Genomic DNA, 27,708 nt, shown 5'->3' with positions numbered 1-27,708 from the left:
GGTGTGTGTGTGTGTGTATATATATATATATATATATATATATATATATATATATATATATATATATATATATATTATTGATGGACAGTACTTTATTTCTGCACCAACCAAACTGACACTACACAGGCTTCAATGACTGATTGTTTGGCTTGAATCATGTTTTGAATCTAGATTTTGGGGACGAAGGGTTGAGTGGCAGCGTAGAGGTAGCCTTGTCTCATCGTGAAAATGTCAAACCTTCAGTCTTCTAGTGTTGAACATTGTGAATCAAATGCACTACAGTAACGGGACTTAATTTGCTAATGTTCTATCAAATTAACTTCAGTATTTGTTTTAAAATTGGTTTGCTGACTGCCCTTTTTTATCACCTGTTTTCTAAGATTAGAAAATTCAGAATAAAATATTCATATCAATTACTTCACTTATAGTAAATGTGAATACAGGAGTGCTTGACGGTTATATGTAAGCTCTGGTTCAATGGAAATCACGACAGTCACACGATACCCTGCACAACACAAGTCAGGATTAACGTCTGCTTACAGATTCCATGAAGTACCAACATAAATGAGTAGTAGACATGAAACTGCATGCTCTACTTGGCAAAGTACAAACCATTGTGCGATTATAAGGCAAATACATGGAGGTTGGGTCTACTAGGCATTTCCATTCAACCTGATTTTTATGCAGATACCCTGTCATAGATACAGTATGTGCTTGTATTAGGTGTCTGACATGTTTGTGTTGAAGGGGGGTGGGGGGCTTGCCTCTATGACAGATGTTGAGATAGGGCAGAAAAGTGAAAGTTATGTCTCAGTTTACTGCGCAGCCAGTCAGCCACGCTGTATTTATGTAATGCATGCTCCCGGTTTCATTTTTGAGTCTGTGACATCGCATGCACTGTCAAGGGGTCAGGTGGGAATGTGCTGAAGTAAAGCATGCAAACCTCTCATACAATGCAAGTGACTGGCTGCTTGAAACCAGCTCGTGGCCCACAAAGTCCATCTTTTTCTTTAGATTTAAAATATTTGAATGATATTCTGATTTCTGTACACAGAGACACTGCTCAGACTCCTAATGTGGTGTAATCAGTGCCATTCAACATGACCAGGGGCTAAATGGAGAGTGCCCCGTCTCTGTCTATAGTAAAGCATCCGTCAGAGACTCGGAGGTAAGATACTGAGCACACACATCAGATCATAATATGAAATGTTATTGAAAATATGTAGCTGATACTTTTAACAAAAAATATTCTAGTATACAACAGATGTACAAGAATAAACTTGTCCACGTGATAATAATTTTTTTTAAACACTACGAGGAAGTGGAAGACACTCCAAGTATGCCAATAAATTATTTTACAGCGCCAAGTCTTTGCAATAGTGTCTTCCCTTTGGAGAGCAGTCCCTTTTCCCTTGTGGAGGAGTACATGTCCAGTGGGGCCCTGATGGGACTGCCAGGCCCCACGGTGGCAGGGCCAGAGACGTGGATTTGTGGACGCACTGTGGGAGAGCCTGCTCTTCTGGGCGGACCCGCTTTTTCCAATGGAACCTAATGGGAGACCCGTAAGGTACAGTTGAGGGTGTTAAAAAGTCAGCTGTCTCTCACACCTCAGTCACTACTCCCCTCCTCCTCTTAAGTCCTGTCTGTCTCAGCAGGGCCACCATAGCTCTGAAGTCTACCTCCCTGGATGTTGTCCTGTGCACTCTGGTGTGTATACAAATATACACACTGCCTCCCTCCCCCTCTCTCTGCCAGGTAGAAACAAGTTGTTGTTTTTTTTTAAAGATGCTAGGATTAAGCTAGAACAACACAGACTGTAAGCAGGACATTGACTAACTTCCACATCAATGTAAAGTGACACATTTCCTAACAATGAATATCAAGGGGCGGGGCAGTTTCTCTCACATAAACAGATACATTTGCTTTTTGGGACTATTGGGACATATTTATACCACATTTACTTTCCTTCCCCTTAAATATAAATATATATATACATATACATATATATATATATATATATAGATCTATATCTATATAGATATAGATATATAGATAGATATTTACTGATACAACTGGGTTACAGAGCAACTACTAGTCACTATTCCTTTTCTGTAATCATGAGCTAAAAGGCTCCTTTAAATTGCACTTTGGGAAGATGGATGGTCAGATTCCATATGAGGCTCTATTCATATATGCAACATCTGTTTTAACACCAGAATATGTACCATATCAAAATCATTCTGCTTCATTTGGTATTTTATTATAAAGTTTAAATTGAGACTGTAACTTTTGTGAAAACAAATAAACCCATAAACCTCAATTCAATGCACTCGGGGGTTTTGTAGCTCCAGCCTACTTGAACTGGCATGACCAGTAGCTGATGGTCAGTGTTCTGACTTCATCTCTCTTTACACTGTGACAGTAACTTTGCATATTAGCTCAAAATTAGTGTTGGAATTCGGTCATTTGCAGAAGTTACATAGTCTCACCTAAATTTCAAACCTAAATGCTAACTGTTTTGATACAAATTTAATAAAATCTCTTCATGCTTTTCTACGGGGTTTTTGCATAGAATTGATCAGATTTTCTGGCTTGTCACCCTGCGCTGACTGGCTAACTGTTGTGACCATTTATTTTAACTAAACGTTTTGACAGTTCAGGGTAATTGTACAACAATGGCCTTTTAGCTTACCATGAGTTACAGCAGGAGACTTATTGCAGGAGACGGACATTGTCATGTACAACACTCAGAGAAACAACTGAAGATACCATACATCTTGTCTAATGCATTGGCTGGGTTTACTAGCTAACAACAAACATGAATAAGTGTTTTAGTGAAACAAAGAGGAATCCTAAAACTACCTAAAAGCATAGCAGCACTAAAGGAATGTCATATAAAGTACACATGTTGCATACCAGAAGCTAAGGGTACCCATGTCATCTGCATTAGACGAGGGGGGCGTACTCTTGGTATCCTCAGTTGCTCACTTACGTGACGGAAACAGAGCCTTTAAGGTGTGAAATGAACACTCTTCTTCTGTTTTGCCAAGCGGGTGAGGAAAAGAAATGAAAAAAATATATATGGTGATGGCATTCCAATAGTTTGCACTGTGACAATGGCAAATCAGACCACAGGGAAATAAATATCTGATGAAACCTATTCATATGTCCACAATTTCATTATTTGTTAAACACAAAATAACATTTACATTTCGTAAATAATTACTTCTGAAATTATTCTCTGATGGCAACATATTCTTGCGTGCTACTTTACAAGAAAGCAATATACAAAACAAGGCGTTCAGGAGCAAATACAAAAGTTGTACTACACTAGACTTTTTTTTATAAAATGTTCAATAATTCATGCATCTGGACTATAGAACATGCTGAGCTACAGACGACATAGATCATCTTTGAGTACAACAAAACTATTTACTCTATTAGAAATGATTTGAGATCAAACACAGAATATATTCATAAAGCATCGGTTAAAATGCTAAATATGCATGTGCAAAAAGTGTTAACTGTTGTTTTTCAAGACATTACAGAACAAGTAAAAAGTCACAGGAGCGTTTCCCCCTCCACTTTAATATCATCGAGAATGCTTTATGAATACAATAGATCCATGTATTATGCAATGTAGAACTTCCCCCCCTTTCACAGCAGTAAACATGAAAAATAAAAGTACCTCTGTCAAGTATTATTCTTAAAGTTTTATTTTTTTCATAGATCTTAGACATCTATTTATTTACAGTGTAATGCTCCAAAGTCAAAAATCCCATTGTACTTCATTGACACACACACACACACACACACACACACACACACACGCACGCTCGCACACGCGCACACACACGCTACTTAAGGAGATAGAAGGAACTGAAAAGAGTAAATGGATGAGAGAGGGCTAGTACTGCGAAGGAGCATGTACCCTTTTGGTCTTTATCCTTGCAGGAGTGTCCTGGGGGTATCGAGATGGTGAGTCAGTGAGAAAAACCTCTACATCATCAGGCACTTCTTCTAGAAAGTTGGAAGGAACAAGTCCCTTGTGTCCATTGAGCTCGCCCTGAAGAGTAAACAAGGACAGTGAGACTTTAACAGGTTATCCCCGTACTCTGAAGAGGGGCATGGAAGTTAGTTTCAAATTAAAGCTGCAATAAAGTTGTGAGATGGGAGGAACTGCTGACACAAAGTTTTCATGGACACATGTTTGTACCAGATATTTTCTAATGCAGTTCGCTTGTGCTTTTAATGTGAGTCACGTAACATTGTATATGGGAGAAAAAGAATGAATGGTGTTTTTACTTCCAGAACCAGGAGCACTCAAAACAAGTCCTCCCACTTCATGACTCAACTGACCTTTTGCTTCCTCAACCTGGAGTATTCAGGGTAATTTAACAATAGATTAAAAAAGCTTTGGTTTGTATTTGTGTAGGTTTAAATTATTACCGCCAGTTATAATTACTTCTACTTTGTTTCTGAGATAGACGTCGAGAGACGTTGCTATTGTGCAACAATAGCCCATGAGCCATAGCTGTAGCAAAGAATCCAGTTAGGTGTGTGAGGGGATGAGAGATTTGACAAATTATTTGTAAGAAGCTGATGCTCAACGGATATGGAAATGTTTAATACTTACATAATAAAAACCATCTTCATCTATTTCACCAAAAACTGTGATGACATCACCGGCACAGAAAGTCAGTTCACCCTGTCAAAGAAGAAAGATCCTTGAAATACATTTGGCTTGTTGTAATTTTTCTGTTGTTTACAGCAATATAAGTGTGCAGAGAACTTTCCAAAACATCAAATGTACTGGGGTTTGATGAGTTTGAAATGTTGTGCCTCCTTCTCCAAGTCAATGTGATGCATCTTAAACACAAGTTTCAATTCAGTCTCAGCAGACGGACTATTGCAACTGTAAATGCATCAAATGTTGGACCCTTGAAGACAGGATTGCTACACACATCTGTCCTACAGGATTTTTGAGAACACACAAACCAAACATGGCGCATGTACATAGGAGACAGGTTGACACGAAAGACCAAACTGAGGAGGGGAGATGCTGGCTCAGGCAATGCATGAGGGGCTGTATTCATGACCACCAGGGACAGAGGGCCGTGGACCATCGTCTGAAGCCCACCTCCTCGTTTGCACTCCAACAAACGGGGGAGGAAACACACACAGAGCAGACATTACCGTACCCTCCTCGCCTTCACTCACCTCCTCATTCAGTCTGTTGCCCTCATACTGTGTCGGTGGCAGAGCCAATAGAAAGGTGAGAATAAGTGAACGGGGAGGTGGGGCAAAAAACAACACGGGAAAGTAATTCAGTCCTAACTTGCAGAATGCTAACTGTAACTCCTTCAACCTCTTTGTCAATATAGGCTTTTTTCAGCAACCATGTGGACACATCAAAGCAGGATAAACACCGGTGTAATTGATCAGATCCATTATGGTCTCATTCTCTTTAGTGTGTCACAGCCCTTCCAGTGAACCAGCATGCACAATAGCAGGGCCTTGGCCTAACTAAATAGACCATCATAATATATGGTTTTAATAATACCTGTGTTTACCCTGCAATGACATGTCAAAGTAGCTGCTGTGAAAAGAGCCTTATTCACCGGATCACACTTAAAGGAATAGTTTGACATCTTGCCAAGAGTTATACAGTAAGGTAAGGCTTCAGGCTTGGGGCAAGTTCTGTCTCCTCGCACACTTACTAACACGTTACAAATTTCTGTTTCATCTGGCCCAAAAAAAAAGGTTAAATTGACAAGTTGTAGTTTCAAGAGGTTTACGGACAAGCAAGCTGTTGACAGCTGAAGCGGAGACCCCCTACTGTATACATTGTATAAACTTGTGTTTTATATTAAACGCAGCCTGGTGCCATGTATAAACATACCATGTTATTGTGCGTACAATTAAAAAAAAAAAAAAAAAAAAAATTTTTTTTTGAATTGTCTCATTCAAAAATTGTCTCATTAAACCAAGAATGTCACAACACCCTGCAGTACCTCCGTGGACACCCAGAGGGTCACAGACCCCAGTTGGAGACCTCTGAACTAACTCCACGGTGCTGGTAGGCATATGTATTACACTTCAGACAGAACCAGACAGGTACCCCCTGCTCCAGTCGAGGCGCTAAAAGAAATGTCAAACTATCTTTTAAATTCTGAGTTGACGATAAATGTAATCTCATCTATGTGCCTGTGAACCTCAAATATTGAAGTTTTACACAGTTTTTATGCATTTTCTAACATGATGGTGGTGAGAAGATGAACATGACAGTGAAACGCTGGAGCCACAGCAGGACAGTACCTCTACATCAACGTTAGGGGAGCTCTCTCTGGGATCATAGTCGTACAGAGCCACCATTCTCCGTGTTGACATTGGATGTTGACGGCCGCTCCGCCTGTTCCTCTCTATGGAAAGGAAAAATAAAAGCGGACGGAAAAAAATATTAATTGATGATGATACGAACACATTTTTGATGGGTTTGATGACCTGTGACGATGCACAATAGCTTTGCAAGTCCAACAGATTTTCCAATCTGATCATCTGGTGTGCAAGGTAAACTATTCCTATGTTCAAAGTTAGGGAAAGCTCAGCAGAAGCAGATACAGTGGAAATGAGCAGTTTATAGATGAATAAGGATGGTGGGAAGCAAATAAAAAAAGAGTAAAGATGAAGCAGAAGAGCATCTAACTGGGTACAGACCTCTCTTGGACTTTCTGGACCTGCGATTTATTGAGCGGCCATCTTTGAAACGGTCACAGTTCACTTTACAGGAAAGCAGAAAAAAATTAAGTGGAAAGGAAAAATGCATCAGTATAATATGATAGAATAGAGCATTAAGTTGGTGATATAAACACAGAGGGTATAAAGGCAAAGTAAAAAAGTAAAATTATGGCTCACCTAACTTCTCTACAGGAGTGTTGAGTGGCAGGAAGCCCTGTTTAAGGAGCTGGTCCATCATATTGTCATCCTCTGTTTGGATCTCAGACACCATGTTACAGGGGATCAGACCTACTCGATCACGGACCTCTGCCCTGTAGAAGCCATCTGTGTCTTTATTCCCAAAGACCTTAAGAAACAACAAAGTGTTGTCAAAAACAAAGACAGATACCATAATTCCTACAACTAGGGTTGGCAAAGATTACTACCATCTACATATAACTCCAGGCATCAGCTAAAACAACATTTAGGGAATTAGATTATTAGACGTTTATAGAAAGAGTTTGTTTGAAACAATCATCTGCAGGGCAGCACCTTGATGATCTGGCCCTCCTTAAATGGCAACTCCTCATCAGCAGCATCAGGGTTTGGAGACATGGACATGGGGTCATAGTCAAACAGAGCCACGAACACACGGGTCATCTCCTCCGGCTCTGATTCCTCATAGTAATCCAGCGAGCGCCGTCCCCGCCCGTGCCTGCGACCACCAAAGCCGTCTGAAACATAGAGGAGGCCTCTGCTGCTACTACCAGCCTTATACAGCCACGCTGGCTGTAGAGGCAATGAGAGCAGAAGATGTCTCTTTGTTAGAGCTGACAGGGGAGAGGGCGATGAGATGCATGTGTGAACAAAGAGCCAAAGATCGAATGTGATAATTATGCTTTTAGTTTTAATGTCTTTCACTTTGAAAAGGGTACTCCTGTTGTGTTCACAAACCAAAAGCAAAGGATGCTTTTACAAAAAAGGCTTGGTACAATCAGAGCACATCAGGATTCTTCGTTCACACATCTCAGCTGGCTGGCGTGACAGTCACTAAACATCATCAGCACAGTGATAGCACAGTACAACACAGAACACACGGGAAACACATGTCAAGCAGTTTTTGGGGTGCAAGGGAAACTGGATGACTGCACACCAGGACACAAGTAACACTGCACTATTGTTCATTGCTGTTTCACTGCCTTATCTCGCAGAGGCTGATTCACATGCTTGCTTTCCTCGGAGTGGACATGATGAGGAGAGCATTCCTCCATCAAATGCAGGTGTACGGTCATGCTTTTAGGCCACATCTGGAAACAACATGCAGCGAAAAAGGGCAAAGGAGGCACGTTCCCAAAGGAGATAACACATCAAATGCTCCAGCAGTTCGTGGCAGCGCAGATATCAGTGAGGGGGAAGGGATGGACCTGATATCAGTTCTCCATGCGTCTCATGGATCCCCATGTTAAATGTTTCAATGGCAGATTGTAATTCTGAATGATGCCTCAGAGATATTGCAACCAACACTAATTAAGCAACCGAAAAATGAGTTTTGAAAGATGTCAAATGTGCTTCAATGGTGTAAAACCTGTTTGACGTCGATGGTAGCAGAGTTGATGAATGTGCAACCGAGTTCGACCAACAAGACAGTCTTTCCTTCTCACTGTATTGTAAACGGGTCATGCAAAATCAAAGCAAAAGGGCTTCTGGGTCAAGAAGGCAGGAGGAGAAGGAAAAAAGGAGGTGGCAGAGAAGCTAAGGAAAAGAAGGGCAGGCTAAGTTAGTGAGGATATGGGGGTAAATGGGAAGAGTAGGAGTGAGTTGGGGTTTCTTGGGATTGAAGGTGTAGGAGTACATACAGGGAAGGGATTTTCATTCTCCGAAAAACAGGAAAAGTGGCCAGTCTTGTCTTCCCCGGTCAGCTTTATTCAGCGAAGCTAAACTAAACAAAGCAGCTAACTGTCCAGCACAGAACAAAAAGATCACCATATCACGGCATGTGTTCAAGAAATATTCTTGGCCTTTTCTGGCATTGTCAAGGTGAATTATCATAGTCAGCTGCACCACATACCATATTGATCCTCTGAGGACATAGATCGCCATATCCTGCGCCGAGCTACACTGCCATAGTAAACATCCTCCTTGACGGGTGAGAGGTTCCCCTCACTCCCCTCACTGTTACTGTCCATGGTGATCTCTACAGAAGACACCAATCACAACGTTACCGTCAGAGATCCCCCACACACACACTCTGCTCTACCCCATGGCCCATTCACTCATGCTAAGACAGTAGGATGATGGCGTTGCCCTGAGGTGGGGGGTGTACAAGGCAACAGGTTTCACTCTGGAGTCACTGGGTGTAAAACAGCAATGAGGTCAAATTGGGTGATCATATAAACATGTTAACCTACAGTAAACACAGGCATAGGGAGTGGATCTGGGATAACTTTTCAGCAAAACTGCATGTGAACATTTGGCGAATCCAGCTTGTGAGGATGGACAGCTACATGGTGGGCAAACACCCCACAAAATGAAATTCTACGTGGTTGTTTAAGCTCTATGGGAGAGATGTATAGCTCGGCTCACATGGGTAAGGGAAACACATGGTATAAATAGCACAAACATCAGTGGCCCTGCAGGTGGTGATGACGCGTCTCCTCATGTGGTGACCTCACTAACCAATGGATGGGATGGACCGTTGCTGAGGAGGGTTGCCGATGTGAACCGGCCTCCTCCCTGTGGGGTCCAGACGATCAGCATTGCCATAAGATGTTGAGTTCCCAATGATCTTGAGAGTAAAAAACAAAATACACGAGGTTAGAACAACAAAATGTCTGCATTGTGAAGATCAGCAAACGTCAAAAATAATCCCACAATCCTGTTCAAATAACAAAAAAACCATAAGAGCAAATGATTTGACTTCCATTTGTCCTTAGGGGGGCAAAATAATATTTAAAAGAATCCATAAAACAATAAGGAAACCCAACAAGCCATTAAAACAAGTAAATCAAATCAACCCCGAACACAACACGATGGACTTGGGGTCAGGACAGGTCAGATGTTTAGCTAAAGACCATTTGTTTGGTTTGTTTTGTTCTGTGCATGTCAGCTCCTTGATGAGAAAAGAAAGCAAATAGCGGCACAAAAGACAAATATGATGAGTAAATAAAGAGAAAGAGTGGATGAGAGGAAATGAATAAAGATAGTTAGATGAGCAAAGCCATAACAGCTTCAACTTAGAGCTTTGTACTACAACAATTAAGACATTTAATTTATAAAAAAAAATGATGGAAGTGGAAGAGACGAGCAAGAGATGGGTTGAAGGCTAAATAAATCACCGCAGGCTGCAGAAGTCTTGATCTAGCTTTATTTTGTCTATGAAGCAATGAGAGGCAGGAGATGCTTCAAGCACAAGGTGGGGCGCTATGGCTGCAGCTGCAGGGTGAGCCATGGAGAGTAACAGATGAAGCCGGCAGCTGAGAGAAGGCAGGGGAAGAAAAGACAGGAGCAGTGCTTCCCCAGTCATTGCACAGATCTTCCTTGAAATGGAACCTTTCCCCTCAAAGACATGAGAAGTCAAAACTTAGTTAAATGGCCTTTAGGTAATTGACTATAATAAAAGCTTGACTGTAATACCACCTGACATACAAGCAACGAAACTCACTCAAAATGAAACATTGAATCCGACCAACCATGAACATGTGAGAACTTGTCATGAAAAGAAAAACAAAATGCCAAATGAAAGAAAGAAAAGGGGGTAATCATAAAGAAAAACAGACAACATTTAGAAAAACAGAATGGCTGCAGCTTGCTGATGAATAGTACAGCAGAAAGTCTGAATCACACACCAGCGGCTGGTCCCGGTTGAGCCTGGACAAAGACTGGGCCCTAGCCTCCCTGTGGGGGCTGTAATAGACCCTGTCCAGCTCGTTCAGCCTGCCCTCGCTCAGAGCCCCTTCTCTGGAGTAGTTTCGCGGCCCGGCCTCCCGACCAGGCCCAAAGTGCTCCCTGTTCCTCAAGTCACCCGTGTGTACGGACTTGGCTGCAGTCACTGGGTCAGCGTACTCCTCCTCCACGCTGCACTGGCGGGTCAGAGTTCTTTTACGACCCATCGCCAGCGCCCGCCTTTCGACCGGGCCTTCACAGTGAATGATGTGAACGGGCCCCCGAATGGGGCTCCCATGAGCGTAGTAACCTCGATAGCCACGGCCTAGAGAGCCTTCCTCCTCACTGCCGCAGTCTAAACCACTGTCAGGACTCTTGGTGTTCTGGCGGTTGGGCCGTACCAGGCCGCGGTCGTCTGCGTTGTAGCGGCTGTCGGTGAAGCGAGGGGAGGAGCGCTGACGCTGCAGGGGGTGGGAGGTCTTGCTTTGGGTGAGATGGTTGTGCATGTGGGTGTGCTGCGGATACATCCTTCGCTGAGTGTGGGGCGTTCCGGGCCGCCCGCCATCTTCAAAGCACAAGCGCTGGCCCATGCTGTCCACGCAGTCCGACTCTTCCTCAGCCACCTCGGGGATGCTGTGAAGACGCTTGCTGCGGAGCGACTTCTGCTTCACCACCTCCCGTTGGAGATCCCAGCAGTCTCTTTCCTCGGCTAAGTCCTGACGCTTGTAATACGCCTTCAGTCATGACCAGGAGGCAAAGTTCCACAATTTCAAATTTCAGTTAGTAAGTTCAATTCAAAAGGTTCAGTATAGATTTTTGTGAGTGAGGTTGAATGGTTTTTCGGAGGTTTTTAGAACAGGCAGGAAACAACACAGTATGTGAATAGGACAAATGGGGGGAAAGACAAAATAAAGACAAAATTAGTTATTTGAGGCAATGTAGTAAGACATGCAGTCTCAATCTGTGAGGAGAAAATGGCATGCTCTGAACAGGAATCTGGGAAGGCTCAAATGTGGAGTAAAAACCAATAAACTGGGCACACAGGTTAAATATTGAAAAGGGAATTTCACTTGTGAGAAATTGGAAATATCCAAACAAAAAGCTCAGTTAGTGACATGGGTGAGGGTTAAATGAAACCTCAATGTGCATGAAATGAATAAAAACATTTTTTTCTTCTAAAGAACCAAATGAAACTGAATGAGTGAAAGAATCAGCTGCTGAGGAAATACTATATGAGGACACCTTTTTGTAACAACTTCAAATGTAGTGAGACATACAGAACTTCCTTCAGTGTGCTTACAGAAAAACAGAAAACAGCAGAAGCAAATTTGACAATTCATCTTACTACTATTACGACTATACCACTACTTAGCAATATATAATTCAAATAAATATTTATAAATCATAATTTTACATATTTTGAAATAATGTGTTTACAGAAATAACAAGGTGGTGGATAATGTGTGACAGTGATTTTACTTACTTAATTACTTACAGAAATCAATACTTTTGTATTGACTTCTGGAAGCAATTCTACTTTAATAACAAAGGACTAATCGGTCACTAAAGTACACCTCATTCTCATAACATGATGGCAGATTGCTTTTACATCCACACATTCCCACTGACGGACCAAATGGAGACAGGATCATGTACAGACAATGTTAACAATTACAATAGTAAAATTAAACATTTGGATGTGACAGACATAAACAAGCGTGAATATTTCCATTTAAGTACTCACTTAAATGAGATTCCCATGTGCACTTGATATGCCATGACCCTTTAATACAGTACAGTATAATAAAATGTGCACTTCAAAATCACATTCTAACGTTTGACTTTAACACTTGTAACACTTGTAACACTTAAGCATGCGGTACACACAGCCATTCCCATAGGCTCAGTCTTGATAGACTAATGCAGTGCTGGAGGTGTCGGGGTGTAGCAGCAGGCTGGGGTGTGACCGCAGATTCAGCTAAAACAAGGCAGGGGAGCTCAGCCAGGCAAAGCCACGACGGGCCTGGTTGTAGAGCCTGTGAGAGAGAGCGGGTACCTCTGTAGGTGGCACGACCCCTCCACCCTTACCCCGACCCTAAACCCCGGTGTTCCCCATTGCCTCCGGCCTCCCACTGGCCACTACAGAATGAAGGTGTGCAGTATGTACCTTAAGGGTGTTGTGAGAGTTGATGCTGCGTCTACGGCCCTCCTCCAGTTGCATCTCAGAGTAAAGATCTTCTTCATCCTCCTCCATTATGTCAGACAGATCCGAACCCCGGCTGCTCTCGGTTTGGTACTCCTCACTGTGGCTGTAGTGATGATGGTGGTGCTAAGAGAAAAAACAGAGGGAAAGGTGAAATGGAGAATGTTATAGATCTACATGATATAGATCAACAAGTTCGACGATTTATGTTTTTTTCTTTTGGTGATATCTTTGGTGCTGGATTATGTGGTCCCTATTAGCTTTTAATGTTGATATATCTATTTTCAAAAAGCTTACAGCTCGTTGGCTTAAAAAATGTTTGTTTTTTTATGATGGGATGTCGTTTGACTTCATTCAATATGGTTTTGCCTTCATGATGTCGGTAGTGAATCCATGTTCCAAACAAAAACACATTCACCGCTTGTCTGAGCACAGCTTGCTTTGTTTTTTCTGTAAAGTACCTGTCTGCCCAACTCTGAGCCTCTGAGGAATTCATCCACTGAGGCTCCTCTCCTCCTCGCATGAGGAGAGTCGTAGCCATCCTCCTCCTCGTCAGAGTTGAGTGGATGCAAGACGTTACCTCTCTCACTGAAGATATTCCTTTTCTCAACCTGATGAAAGAAATGATATTTAGAATGGAAAAATACCCAAATAAGCTTGTATAACATTCATAATGTCACAGTTTTTCTCTCAAACCAAGTGAAATATTAGGTGAGCTGTTTGATTTGTCCACTTTTTGCTAATACAGTCTCCTAATCATTTTCAAGACACAGGCAGTTCTAACTTACCAACACTAATTATTGTGTAAATGTTCCTTAAAGTAGGCTGTGTTTCGGAAAACAAGTCAACTCACCCGGTTTCCCTCGGCAAACACTCTCTGGGCAGCTTCCCTGGCCATGGCCTTGGCGATGGTGTTGGGGATGGGGGCTCCCTGAGGCTGTGGCAGGATCCTCTGAGGAGAGGGCGATCGCCGTGGCTGGAAGTGCGGCGGCTCCAGGTTGGGTCCACGCATGGGAGGAAGCGGAGAGGGGGATCGCTCCCAGAGCTGTGCTGTCCGAAGTCCCACCTCATGCTCTTTGGTTTCTGGGTCTCTGGCACTTACTAAGGGTTTGGACTTGGGCATTGGGTGGCTCTGGAAATGAAGCTGAGGATGAGTAGGGGGTTGGCACACGGGCTGTGAGTGCGGCTGTACGTGGGGCAGCGTGTGTGGCTGGTCTTGCGGCAGAGGCTGCACCTGGGGCTGAGGATGGTTCGGGGGGTACGTTGACGGGTAAGGAGGATGGATCTGTGAGTGTACCGGATGGGACTGTTGGTGGGCCATATGGTGGGAAGGTGCAGTGGTTCGTTGGGAGAGTCGTGGAGAGCCCAAGAGATTGTTCGGGATGATGGCCACGGGTGAGTCCTGGGACTCTCCTTGTGTTGATAACGTCCTTACAATGATTTCCCTGGCCTCCAGACACTGAATCCTGTTTAACTCCACGGTCACATAGTCTGCTGTGGGGTATAAGACCTCTGCTATCTGTATTCACATGGGAACCAGAGAGTTTTATTCATTTATTTTTTAACCAAAGGGCAATTCAAATTGTAAGCACAGAAATGTACATATTCTGAAATCCTACGATCATACACATTAACTACATGCCTTTCTAGCTCTCATACCTGTTGGCTGAAGAGAAATACCTGATTATTAAAACTCTCCAAAAGACACAGATTTGTAGGTGCACAATAAACATGACCATGTTAAAAACTAAAGACCTTACGGGCCTGTTGGGAAATGGTCACTTTTTCTCTCTATCCAGAAAGCAGATTTTTTTTAATACATTTTGCTTGAATAGACACAAAAAATTTGCTGCCCGTGGAAAGGGGATTTTATACTGGTGCAGCACTATAGAGCCGAAGTCAGCTCTCTCATTATATAATTTCTCCAGGAGATGGCAATAGAGTACTATACTATTGAAGTCGCCGTTAAGTAAGGCAAAACATTTTTTGAAGACTTGTAATATTCGATTCATATATATATATTATACATTGCTACCTTTTGTCCCTTTGTGCACACGGCATAGCCAATCACACTGGCCCCGTTTGAGGTTCCTGAAGATGTCAGAGATGGCGGCTTCCATCTGACTTGCAGGACCCCCGGCGTCTGACCACACTGGACCTGCACCTCCTGTGGAGGAAGAGGGGGCCCTGGGGAGCACAATACACACACTGGATAAGGAGAGAAAAAAAGACAGCTCAACAGTGGCAGAAATATTTCTGTTGGTTTAAAAAATTGTGCTGACCTCAGTGCTATGGACTTCCCACAGTAGCATTTCACAGTGGTATGCTTGGGTAACTGTATTTTATGTCTCACATCAAAAGGACCGTATATGATATCAATGAAAAGAAGAGTTCATATGAGCTGAGATAAACTGAGCCAGTGACAGTTGAATGAATGATCTATTATATTCAAATATTGTTATTTGTAGAAGGATTTTGTTGTACTTATGTCTGTTATGTCTCTGTGATATGTGTTCACAGATTCATTCATATGCGTATTATGCGCAGGCGTCAAATTGGCAGAAAAAAAGCTAAGTTTGCTAACATGCAATCATCAGTGTACATGCAGCAATATCCTGTTGCCAGACTCTCGCTGACAATATTCTATGGAGCATCAAAAAAACCCAGTTTGCTATTTCCACAATGTGTCAGTGCTGCTTGCATACTAAACAACATTCCCATCTGTGCAGTGCTGCTGCTCCCCTGCAGTCACACAGTGAGAGAGAGTGAGCAGATGCAGTCAGCAGTATCTCTGTGCTGCAACGTGCAACTGTTTGTTTGCCCGAGAATCTTCATCAACACAATCTTGATCATATTCCAACACTGACTGTCAGCCAACAACACACAGAGCAGTATTGGTTGTTTGGTGATTTAATTTCCTCTTGTCATTTTCAAACTGTCATAAACAACGAGCTCCTCTGAGAGGTGAAATGAGTGTATAAATGAATATTTCAGTAGAGCAACTTCCATTAATACTGGACACAAACAGCGGACACTAATTTGTAGGCATAGAATTGGAGGCTGCTGTGTGTGACTAATAATAATAAAAATGTTTAATGCTAAGAAGTAATGAAGTTGTTTGGAGAACCCGTGCTGAGTGAGAAAGCCTAATATAGTGCCTTCAGACAATGTTCTTCTTATTGACAGCGGTTGTTCACCACCGATACTAACACTGTTTCAGATGCTTCTAATTAACATGTTCAATAGATGGATTATTTAATGAACTCACAGCATGTTAGCTCGTCAGCTGCCAACAGAAAATGTCGATTCAAACATCAACCCTACTCCCTCTCCTCAGCTCTCTTCCTGTCTTCCTACCTCTGTGTCCTCTTTAATCCACTCCCTTTCAGCCTTTTTTCTTTTAATTGCTTGACTTTATAGTCTTTCTGTTATGTCTGGTTTGTTACAAACAATGTCAATATTAAAAATGTGGGTTATTGTTCAGTTTCCATGTTGAATCGAGGCTAACTATTCACAATGCCATTCCTCTGAGCATCTAGTCAAAACAATATAATTATAACTGGACCATATTTGATCTGCACCCAAATTTGTTTAACTACACAGTTTCTATAGATTTACAGACACAAAACAATGCTATAAATGGAGCTGGCTGTGGAGACAATCACAGTCTTACTTTGAAAGATTCCTGTAGCTTGACAGTCAGGCTGTGAGACCTGACTGAATACTGACAAGAGCGAAGCATCTTCGGGTCTCGCGGGAAAAGAAGTCCCCGAGATCTATGCTCACTATTTACACTAATTTGGCTTTGCAAGACACAGTTTCCAGTGTTAAAGCTTCATTCATCAAATGCTTCTTTAATGTTTTCTCATTGCATTTTTGTTGTTGTTGTGTTTATACCATACATACATGTGACTTATTGCTGTAGTACACACAAAAATCCCTGAGGGCAATCTAAAAGTAGCTTGGGAAAAATGAAACTGGCTTTGTCAAGTTTGTAAATGTAATAGGCTTTAAGTGTGTGGCCGACTAAATAAATAGATTGCTGTATTGTAAACTATCTTTCATTTTGAGATACCAGATGACTTTGAAAGACAATAGTAGACTGCAAGAATGGCAATCAGATTGGTGGTGGCACGAGAGCAATTTGCCCTTTTATCATAAATACATTTTTGACAAAACCTACAAAGTGGCTGCATTTACACTAACAAAACCAAGCCTTTGGTTCAGTCTGAGCGCTCTCCAACCACAATTGTGACTTGTATTAAAAGAATTCCCTGTTGCCCACACTGTACACCATCTTCCAAGCACCAAACAGCAGACACACTAAGCTTGTTCGTACAAAGTCGAGCATTTCGCTGCCAAAGAGCACTGTATTCATCTCATGTATTAAAGAGAGATACATTGAGCTAAAAAGTAATGCAGGTAGCCCAAAACATACCTGAAATGAATGCTAATGTGTCTCTGTGTCTGCTGTAAGCAACAAGTTCACCTCAATAACGTTGTAGAGCACCCAAATGGCCAACAAAATCAGGAAACGCAAGTTAAAATCTTAGCACAGCAAAGTCAATTTCAGCCCGCGGGCACCTTGTCGCCCGCAGGGACCACGTGAGTTGCCCGCGAGAGGTGTTCTAAAAAAATAAAAAAATAAAAAATCATTAACCGACCATGGTCGCGTTAAAACTCTGCTCTGTATGCAAGCAGCGGAGTTCAGCCCCCAACACGGACACGCACAGAGCACACACACGGACACGGCGCGCACACAAGTAAGCACACACACACACACACACACACACACACACACACACACACACACACACACACACACACACACACACGCACACACGGGCGCGCACACAGTGGACAGCGAGAGAGAGAGAGAGAGAGAGAGAGAGAGAGAGAGAGAGAGAGAGAGAGAGAGAGAGCGGCGAAAAATATGTTGCGTGCATTTCAATGTGATTTGCTGCTTTAAGCTAACACTATTTTAAGCTAACCGCTATCAGTTTTAAAACAGTCAGTTCATGTATGTGCGGGTCAAGACAAACAGGCTACAGCCTGGAGCTCCATAAACAACGTTTCTGACTTCGCATATCGAGAGTCTCTGGGCGCAAGAGGATTTTAAAAGTTGACCGTACGCCGTTAACAGACTGCTTTGCGCATGCGCGACTCGCCGATTCTTGGTCGTTCGCCATTCTCTTGGAACTGTATGACTGACAATACTTCAGTCTGTACCGGAGCAGTGGGCTGAGAGACCAACCAACAGATGGACTTTGCTGTCCCTTAAGCTGTGCTCGCAGGGCTGAAAATATCGCATTAGGTCTGGTCATGACAAGGAAATCATACAATACAAAGAAAGAAGTCCCTGCGTTTCTGTAGTTTACTGGACAGATATAAGTAATAATGTGAGTACTGTTTTAGAAGCTGACCTGCAGGCTGAGTGCAGAACTCCACAGAGATTTCCCTTTTATCCCTTTGATCCATCGGAAGCTGCCAAGGCACCTGATGTGGCTGTGCCACAACCTTCACCTTGTAAACTGTCATGGGCTTCAGGTTGAAGAACTTGTACTTATAGCCCCCTGCCTTCACCATATCATATTCTGCACCATTGAGGAATATGGTATGACTGTAGTTGCTGTTGCTGGGCATCCAAGAGAGCTCAGCAAAGACCTGCGTGATGCTGTCCACCCGCAGGTAGTAAGGTGCCACCACCACGTCCTTTCCCACAAGTAGAGTGCACCGGAGCTCGTCCGACGGGCCCCGTTCAGTGATGCTCTGCACTGAGATACGATAGGTGTTTGTGGCAAGATTGAGCTTTTCAAGAAGAGTCTTTGTCCTGCCCCCGTAGGGGACACTCATGCGCAACTCCTTATCTACCAAGACATTGTAGCCACTGATGGAGCCCCAGCCCGGTGGGACCACAGGAGGATCCCAGCCAATGATCACACTCTTGGCCAGTTGTTTAATCAGGTTGATGCGGCGGGGATAAGGCACAATGTCTTCACCGACCTCGTCAATGCTGACATCCAAGGTTCCTGTCCCGTTGCTTGAGGAGCCCAGGAGGTCCATGCCCAAACTGCTGGTGCTAATAAAGTCTAGTTTACTGTCAGACAGCAGGCTGCTTATGCCTGTTCTTGTTCCTGTACCAAGTTTCAGTCTCTGAGGCCCTAGGCTACTGTGATTGAGGTAGCCAGGTTCTTTAGCCAGTGTGTCCCTGTGCTGGACAGAGGGCGTCTCCTCATCTTGGACAAATTCCACAAAATTGGACGGGACGAGTCCCCGTTGTCCATCCAGCAGCTCTCCTGAGAAACAGAAAGACAATAGTTGGTTTTGTGGTGATATTAATGATTGAGTATTAAATAATACCAAGACAGGTCAGACCTTCATAAAAGCCGTCTTCATCCATTGTCCCGTAAACGTAGAGATACTTCCCTGCCACCAGGGGGAGCTCTGCCTCAGGATTCTCATTAGGCCCGTCATGAGGATTGTAACTACAGCGAAAAACATAAACGGACAATTCAACTCCAGACATGTTTCTTTTTATTTATTTATGTAAACCACTCCAGTTATCTAATATGTATGTCAAGGAAAATTATTTGCTGAGTGCTCCTTTGAAAATATATATCATTTTTTTCAATTTGTATCAATGTATTCTGTTTTTATTTTGTATAAATGTGAGAGAGCTGAGGACAATGTGTGTGAAAACTCCGGTCCTGTTTCACATATTTGTGCTCTGAGGATTTCAATTATTTTTTTGTGCTGACAGGTAATTTTCTTGAGCGATAGAAACACTGAATCATCTTGAGGACCACAGCCTCAAGCTCTGTGAGAGAAATCAAATAGTCTCGGCAAGATGTGTCCATGACTTGTTCACGCTGAGCAACCAGTTCAGTTCCTTTCAGAGAGATGAAGAGGATATTCGGCCTCTTCTCTGGTGAGTTATCACTCTTTTTTTGAACAGTCAACTGTTCTGAGGGTTGCTTCTTATGCGAGCACCAAGCCCCTGTCAACACTTACTCTTAAAATGCGATGAAAACGACTAAAGGTATTTCCAAAAATGCCATACAGCTGAGAATTGTATGCACTGATCTGATTACAAACTCCAGAAAGAGGTTGTGTTTTTGTCCAAATTCAGTTATTTAAATAAAACAATCTACGTGGTGAAGAAATGAGTAAATAACTGTGTATGGGTGTGCACATACCTGTACCGAGCAATACACAGACGAACCTTCCCGGTGAATCTTGGTTTGGACCTGGTAGTTGAGCTTAGCTCTTTGTCCATCTAAAGAATGTGAAAAAGACACAAATAATTTTATTTTCAACATCAAATTCTTCTTTTTTTGTCTTTTCATCTTTCACCTAATTTTCAGAATACCAAAGGGCAAGCACTCTTATACAAGTTTACAGAGAGTGTAAAAGCTATAAAAAAAAACTTTGCTAAACTGAAGCTGCATTTTCCCCAAATTGTTTCAAACTGCTGTAAAAGACAACAAAGGTGAAGCGACAGATCTAACATTGATGAGTTGAGCTCACTTGTTGCTGTTTAGGAGAGACTTTTAAATATTGTCACTTGCTGTTTGTGGAAGTTCACATACCCGACAACCAGTTTTCATTTGGAAAAACAGGGCAGAATAAATCATCTTAGTTGTTATGGATTATTCTATTTGCAGCCCCCCAGTGTCATTTTTAATGTTTAGATAGTCTTGCCTTGTGCAGGTTGAAGTTTGTTCGATGTCAAGCAAAGTGTAAAAATATAGAAATATGTAATAAGGTAAAAAAAAAAAAACATATGGGGAACAAATACACACTATCAGATACCTCAGGGAGGAAAGCCTGTGCTGGGCTGATGACTCGACCACGAGTGAGGAATGTTGGCTTGACAGAAAGGAGCTCTGGCTTGTCTCCACTGATCTGGAGTGGACGAATGAACTCAGATATCAAAGATCTGCTTGTTGGAGCCTCATTACCTGTGGAACAAACAGAATGTCTCTCATTAGATCTCCACATCACAATACAACAGAACTAATATCAAACCTGTGACTCAAGAGAAGAGAGAGACAGAAAACCTTAAAGTAATGCAATATTTTAACATTGTCTTTGGCATTATCGAAACACATGAATAAAATGTAATGCAAACCACAAAACAGTACCAATAACAGTAACAGCAATTGTAATATGACTATCTACTCGCTCTCCTTTTAAAGGTATTACTATTTTTTAAATGACATACTCTTCTGTTTCCAAAAATTCTCAAAAACTACCATTAATATGAATTATGTCAAACTTGAATTGTTGAATGGTACATACTACTGGAATTAGAAACATTTATATCTTCACAAAAGCAATCAAAAACAAACGGAGAACACGTTTTGCCAGCCAGAAGCTATTCTCACTAATTTCATTAACAGTTTGTGTTTACTGCGAATTAAGTCAGAAGCCTCTCAGTTGTCTAATTCAAGCTGCAATGCGCTCACCTCGTTGTGAGGGAACAGACTCCCTGTTCACTGTACATACAGTGTGGAGGTTTTGCTAGCAGCTCTCCAATGACAGACATTATACATGTATTCAATTACACAATGCAAAATTAATGTATTTTATTATCTTTGGTCCGAAAAGGGATTTTAGCCACTTGAAAATATGACATTAAATAAATATTACTATTTTATCTTACTAAACACTTAATATATGAATATGAAGCATTGTAAAAACAACACCTTCATCTCAGCATAATGATCTTAGACATACCTTTCCCTATGGGGGCAGCCAGTCCATTAAGGAGCTGTGAGAGGGTTTTGTTGGGCGACCCGGGAGATTCACAAACAGTTAAGGGGTCAGTGCTGAGGATATCAAACTTCCCGGCCTGGAGCCGGAACTTCTCCAGCTCTTTTGAGAGGAGGTTGAACTGCTCACTCTGAGACCGACATTTTTCCTCCAGCTCGCGGACTTTGGCCTGATGGTGGTGAGGGAGGAGAGTCGTCAAGAGAAGGAATGAGAGACAGGGACAGACAGACAGACAGACAGAAGGACAGACGGACCGGGAAAGGATGGGAAACATAGGAAAACAACAGAAGAAAAAATAAGGAAACCAGAGGATGCAGGACTGAATATTCTGTACACAGAAATACAAGAGTACACACAGTAGAGCAGGTACGTATGTAAGATGCTATACGTCTACTGTCTACACACAAATAGAAATAACATTTAATTTAGGACTCAAAAAATGTGGACTCGTCATTACTGATAAAACGCTTTTTAAATGACTTTGCCCACTACAAACAGTAGACAGAACACATGCACAACTACAGTTAATGCTAATAATAATGACAATAAAAACTGTCTTGCGTCAAAACAGAATATGCACACGCAAACTGCACATTGTCTTATAGGATGAGGCTGAGGATGTTGTTTCATTTTTGTATTGTCAAGTAATCCCTTATAAAGACCAGAACCAACAAGAATGTTGTCCAACTAACAACTATTGTCTTAAACTAATAAAAAAAGAACAATTCCTAGTTTCAGGCCATTATACACTAATGTAAACATAGTTATGAATATTATTTTCCATATAGATACACCTAAAACTTACACACTGGTCCTTTAAGTCAATCCCACAAACTGAAAACTGTCCTGCTGCTGTCAATACCCAGTAGGTGCCCAAAATGTGTCCTAATCTGCCGTACAATACACAACAAATGCTCTATTTACTTCTGTTTGAGTTTGTTATATGTGAGTTATTTAACATTTAACTGTTTTGAGTAATAACTTCTTTTTGTTTTACATATTAAAATATGTATTTGTGACAATACAGAATATGTTCATTGTAAATAATTGAACATGGGTCTGGAAGCCACAGACAGGGTAGGGAAGTAGTGCATATTGTTGGTCATGGTCATTTCATGGGATTTGTTGATATTGACAAATATGAAAAAATGCCATCAGCCATATACTTTAAGAGCAGGATACTCGATTACACAAAATAACACTGACAAACTGAGCATTATTGTTTGGGCAGGTAAAATGAAAATTCCAGGTGCTCAAGCATGAATGGGTAAATGGTTGATCAGAAATCACTTTTCAATCTCAAACTGACAACAATCTGAAGTGCAGATGCTCTGGAGGACATTGAAGCTACCATGGATTTTATTTAGCACTGCCCAACACACAGCGCGCTCCCTGCAACGCTTTCTGTGCTCTACTCTGTTAGTCGCGGAGTCCATTTCATGCAAACTCGTTGTCGCTGGATATAACATGCTGTTAGCAGACAGACAACAAAGGAAGTCTTGCAGTTGTGAAATATAATTAGTAAATTAAGAGACATTAGTTTTAATAGCTTCATACACTTCTCAGCTGTATGGCAAATAGTTTTTAAAACACATGCTGAGTAACAGACATGCAACGCTACGACTACCGGATCACATTCACTGTTTGGCAATGTGATCCTTTGATAATGAAACAGTCTTATACACTAAGAAAGATAACATTTACTGGATGCATAGGTACATACATATAATGACTAATATATTAATTCTACCTAAAAACATCTGCAATACATAAAGACTTCCAGATTTGTTTGCAGTATAATTTACAAATGAAATTGATTTTCTTCAGTAATTTATTGTAGCCAGCTATTTTTCTTTGATCACATTTAAACACACATTATTACACGTGTTTGGTCTTATAAAGTTAAATTTGCACACCTCAATGTGTTGATGGGCTTTGATTATGTGGGATTGAGGTCGGTCACTGAGGCCCCTGGCATTCCTCTTTAATTGAAGTCGATCCATATTCTGAATCTTTTCATCAATTGTTAAGCAAGTGTCGCTGAATTTTTCTTTATGATCAAGTCAGAAAGACCTCCAGTTTATGCTGTCAGTCAAGTTCCAGACTTTCAAAAAGCTCTCCACTTGTGAGTTTGCTTTGATGAGAAATGTGCAACAGAGCTGAGTGGGTAGTAAAGCCCAAGAAAAGAAGCAGCCCTGAATATTTCTGAAAACCAAAAAGCAAAGAGCATACATCTGATTAGTTCTGAACTGATGTCTGCTTTATGTTAATTTTACCTCTTGAGTACCACTTGTATATTTTATCGTGTTTATCATTAATACAAAACTTAGATCATGATAAATAATTGTGTTTGTAATGTGGTGTTTCATCATCGTACCTGATACTATTGATACTGGGAAAGGTGTCAAAAAAGTATTAAGTAAATAAATAAAAACAACTCTGAAATACCTGCATGCTGTCCAAGTGGTTCTGTATAAGCATAAACACACCCATTCAGTAAAAAGAGATGTAGGAAAGAAATAAAACACAATTACACATGTGATCACTCGTACACATCTTGAAAGTACTACACTCTTAAAATTACTGTCAACTTGGACTTCCGCTGAAACGCATCAAAACTATATTACAATATTAAAAGAAAGATAATCTAATAGACAGATAATAGCAGTCTGTTTACAATGTATTTAGCTGCTATTTAAACAACTTTATTAAGTTTAAAGGTGTAGCACCCAGGTCAATTTAACAATAGCGTGAAAATAAATATACTCAGCCCAGAAAAAAACAGAGCATAAAGGTTTAGTGAGGTCAAGAAGAGCAGGAAATGTCTACACGGGGTGGACTCGTCCCTTATCCTGCAGCAGTAACCACATAAACACAGTCAACCCCCCCACAGTCCGGACGCTCACCTCTAACAGATGGACAGCGCCTTCATGTTCCTCTTTTGCCTCAACCTGAGCCTGGGAAATACAGGGTGCAATGTTTCAGTTCACCTTCATTTCTGTTGCAGTTACGTTTCAGTTTAAAACTCCAATGAAAGGCCTTTGCAGACAAACTGCGAACACCTTTTTCATTAATTGGGGATTTGGGTGAAAATGGTTAAAAGAAAGCCACTGTCTCTGTCAACACTGAGAGGCGACAATGAAGGATGACTCTTACCTCCACCTTATATTTTTTTACCTCACATTTAACATTTTAAAACACTCTTGATTTAGACAACTCATGCTTAACTACAACCTGCTTTATAAACATCGAACCAAAAGTTTGGAATATTTCTACAAAGCTTCTTGTCAATAAATGTTATACCATGGGAAAGCCTGTTTATATCTCTTTCAAACGTAAGGAACATGCATTTCTGCCATTCTCCTGGAATACGAGGTGTTCAAGTGCCCCCTCCACTCAAGAACAACCTGGCCACTGGCCCACAGGTAATGAGAATTTGAGAAGTCTCATTGACGTAGAGTGTACTGAAAATGTAATCCCAGTTATCTCATACGCCAATTTAAACCCAAATATTTTGTTGCTACAATAGTATGGAACGCAGGGGCAACCTTAGCTTTGTATGTTTGAATGGTTGTTGAAGTTACTTTCAAAAAACATAGCTTTGACTTAGGCTCTGTGCAAATTTATGCAATTTTAACAAAGACATTTTAAATAATGTTCCATCAATAATAAATTAAGGAGGCTTGTGCAATCAAGAGAGATGCAGTTTAAAGTATTATAGAAGCATTAAAATGTGTAGAAATGTACCATTGTATGCGCCACATCTGTGTTCTACATGAAGAGCATCTGTGGACAATTTCATGAATCTACTTTGCAGGCAATTCATTGAGGAGAATGCAAAGAGCAGCAAGAAAGATAAGGCAGTAATGAGCTTCTGTTAATGAGAGAAAGAAGCTGAGAACTGCCTGTGAAAGGCTGACTGTGACGTTAGAGCAACACTGCAGCAAGAGCAACACTGGGTTACACGCGGTTTCTCGAGAAGACATTGGTGACGATTCCTATCACGTTCACACTAAAGTATCAGCCATCGCAGCCGTTGCTGTGCTTGCTCTGACATTACAGTCAGCTCCAGTGCACAGAGGCCCGACCATCAAATGGCCCTGGCCAGCATTTTTGTTTAAGCAAGCCTCTAAAAAGTGTCAAATCTACTCTGGGTTTTGAATGTTTGATTTGCTTGCGTGCAACAAACAAAAGTACTGCTCCTGAAATGTTGAGCACTCAGGGTTTGGAGAGATAGACAGCTGAAGGATGGGGTTGAGAGGATGCACTGGGAGAGCTCTTATTGTGCCAATGACGAAAATGTTGAGAGAAGTGAGTGCTACAGCCTCTTTGCTCTGCTCTCTGCATAACAGTCTTTGACTTGACTTTCACCTTTGATGGAACTAAAAGCTCTTTGACTCATGACACGGGTGCAGGCGAAGCAAACAAGAAAGCCCAAAGCTCTGGTGCTGTGAGTGTAAGTAGCCTGAGCTTCCTTACCTTCTGAAGAACTTCAATCTCCTGCTGCTTTGCATTGAGTACAGCCAAGGCCTGCTCATGCTCCAACTCTAGCTGCTGCCTCCGCTCTGCAGCCTCGCGCATATGCTGTCCGCAGGGGGTGCAGGGGTGGAGAGCCGGGAGGGAGGATTGTATGGGGGGGGGGGGGAGCATAGAGAGGGCCACTGTTAGTAGAACTAAAAATCCATTGCCACTGAGCCAACACAAAATGCATCTTTGACTCCACACTCAGAGACAACACAGGTGTTACATGTGAACACACACACACACACATATCACACATCAGTCATACAGAGGCTGGTTAACAGTGTATTGACCTTTAAACCCTTAAAAACAAGAAAGACATAAACTATGCCACAGCAAAAGTCATGTGGGAACGGTTTATGTAAAATGATCTGCGGGAGAGATCAGATCAAATTTTGCACATAAGGTGCTTATGGAAGAGGACTAGAGATGTATTACTGTGAGAACAAAAACAACCCTAACATCAATCCACAGTGAGGTTTGCTGCCCTCTTTAGGTAACATAATACCTGTTAGAAGTCTGGTCACTGGTACTGTTTGAAGAGCTGGTCTCAGTTATGCTGTTATGTTGTCTTTGTATGATCAATACAGAGTTTTATGTTACATGAAAAGGGTGAGCAAACTCTGTGGCGTGCTCACTTGTCTGTGGTCATCCATAACAACAAAAGAAGCCATACAATACAGAGACAGAATGCTAGGCTCTTCATAACACAATAAATAGATCACTACTCCCACTATATATGAAAACTTGCGACACTGTCAGGTGAAAGAAGCAAATTACTTTTTCATGCCAGTAAAAATCAAGGCCTAAGATAGGTAATGTCATCAAACTTGTAGGTGACATTATCATCATGAAAGGTGACGCAGTCTCTCTATTTCCTCCTCCACCCCCTCCCATCATCATAAAGCCAAACTCTTTGTCCTGCCTCATGCAAAATAATTCACATTCCACAGTGCTGTGGTCGTGTAGCTGGTGACCATTCGGATGTTTGGTAAGCAGCCCACGGATAACGGGAGAGATAAGCACAGCCACTGAGGTGGACAGAAAGCATTCAGAATGGGATTGAATAGGACTGCTCCCTAACAGATGGACATAGCAGTGATACCTGAAAAATCTAGCAGGGGGAGAAGGGACAGGGCGGGGGGGGGAGGGACCCGTCAGGGAGGGTATGACAACATGAAAGGGTGGGATAGGGAAGGAAAAGGAGGCAGACTGCTCCAAGCTTCTACTCTTTCACAGCTCCTGGTCAGACCTCCCAACACGACACTGGAAGGCAACAGACATGTCAGGGACATTAGACAGCATAGCGGAAGATAACCAGACGGAGGCAGTGTAGCACAGGTAGGAGAAGGGGTACTGGCAAGGGGTTAGGCTCCATAAAAACACCTGAATTAGGATCCCGGGATAGACAGACTACTAGGACTAGAAATGCACACAGTACTGAGGGACAGTGCGGTCAAGTCTGCCCTCGGAGATGGCTTCCTCACCTTGAGCACCTGCTCTAGGTTCTCCAGTTTGCCTTGGAGCTTGTTCCTCTCCCACAGGGCTAAATCTCTCTCCTGCGTCACAGCACCAAGGGTCTCTTTGAGCTGGGCATACTCAGACTTCAC

General features: G+C 42.0%; 2 protein-coding genes across 14 annotated transcripts in view; both read right to left on the bottom strand.

The window, feature by feature from the left end:
* Positions 1 to 74: 74 nt before the first annotated feature.
* Positions 75 to 27,685, bottom strand: LOC137805093 (RIMS-binding protein 2-like). 13 transcript variants are annotated; one of them, XR_011080202.1, is made up of 25 exons: positions 27,586 to 27,685; positions 26,057 to 26,161; positions 24,484 to 24,534; positions 24,026 to 24,046; positions 21,542 to 21,746; positions 20,615 to 20,763; positions 19,999 to 20,078; positions 19,178 to 19,287; positions 18,226 to 19,098; positions 14,838 to 15,010; positions 13,656 to 14,321; positions 13,264 to 13,413; positions 12,767 to 12,928; positions 10,563 to 11,333; positions 9,394 to 9,502; positions 8,786 to 8,911; positions 7,270 to 7,451; positions 6,916 to 7,084; positions 6,718 to 6,780; positions 6,319 to 6,422; positions 5,221 to 5,247; positions 4,637 to 4,708; positions 3,932 to 4,066; positions 2,917 to 3,037; positions 1,460 to 1,548 (listed from the first exon to the last, which is right to left on the bottom strand). XR_011080202.1 is itself a non-coding variant. In XM_068604816.1 (25 exons), the coding sequence occupies exons 2-24, from the start codon at positions 26,156 to 26,158 to the stop codon at positions 3,011 to 3,013; spliced, it is 4,527 nt and encodes a 1,508-aa protein (XP_068460917.1). In that variant the 5' UTR covers positions 26,159 to 26,161; positions 27,586 to 27,685; the 3' UTR covers positions 1,464 to 1,548; positions 2,993 to 3,010. The 13 variants fall into 13 exon arrangements, 12 of the variants coding, with proteins under 12 accessions (XP_068460909.1, XP_068460911.1, XP_068460910.1 ...); XM_068604816.1 differs by having other exon boundaries at positions 1,464 to 1,548; positions 2,993 to 3,037; XM_068604808.1 differs by lacking the exon at positions 2,917 to 3,037 and having other exon boundaries at positions 75 to 1,548.
* The window catches only part of LOC137805183 (uncharacterized), a 47,744-nt gene continuing 47,503 nt past the window's right edge, over positions 27,468 to 27,708 (bottom strand). Inside the window, exon 8 of the mRNA XM_068604987.1 lies at positions 27,468 to 27,708. Within this exon, the coding sequence (XP_068461088.1) occupies positions 27,490 to 27,708 (219 nt within the window). The 3' untranslated portion in view covers positions 27,468 to 27,489.

This window comes from Clinocottus analis, unplaced genomic scaffold (assembly GCF_023055335.1).
Source record: "Clinocottus analis isolate CAN_PGR_092001 unplaced genomic scaffold, fCliAna1.0.p SCAF_7, whole genome shotgun sequence".
Classification (NCBI taxonomy): Eukaryota; Metazoa; Chordata; class Actinopteri; order Perciformes; family Cottidae; genus Clinocottus; species Clinocottus analis.
This window is presented reverse-complemented; position numbering and strand designations above follow the sequence as displayed.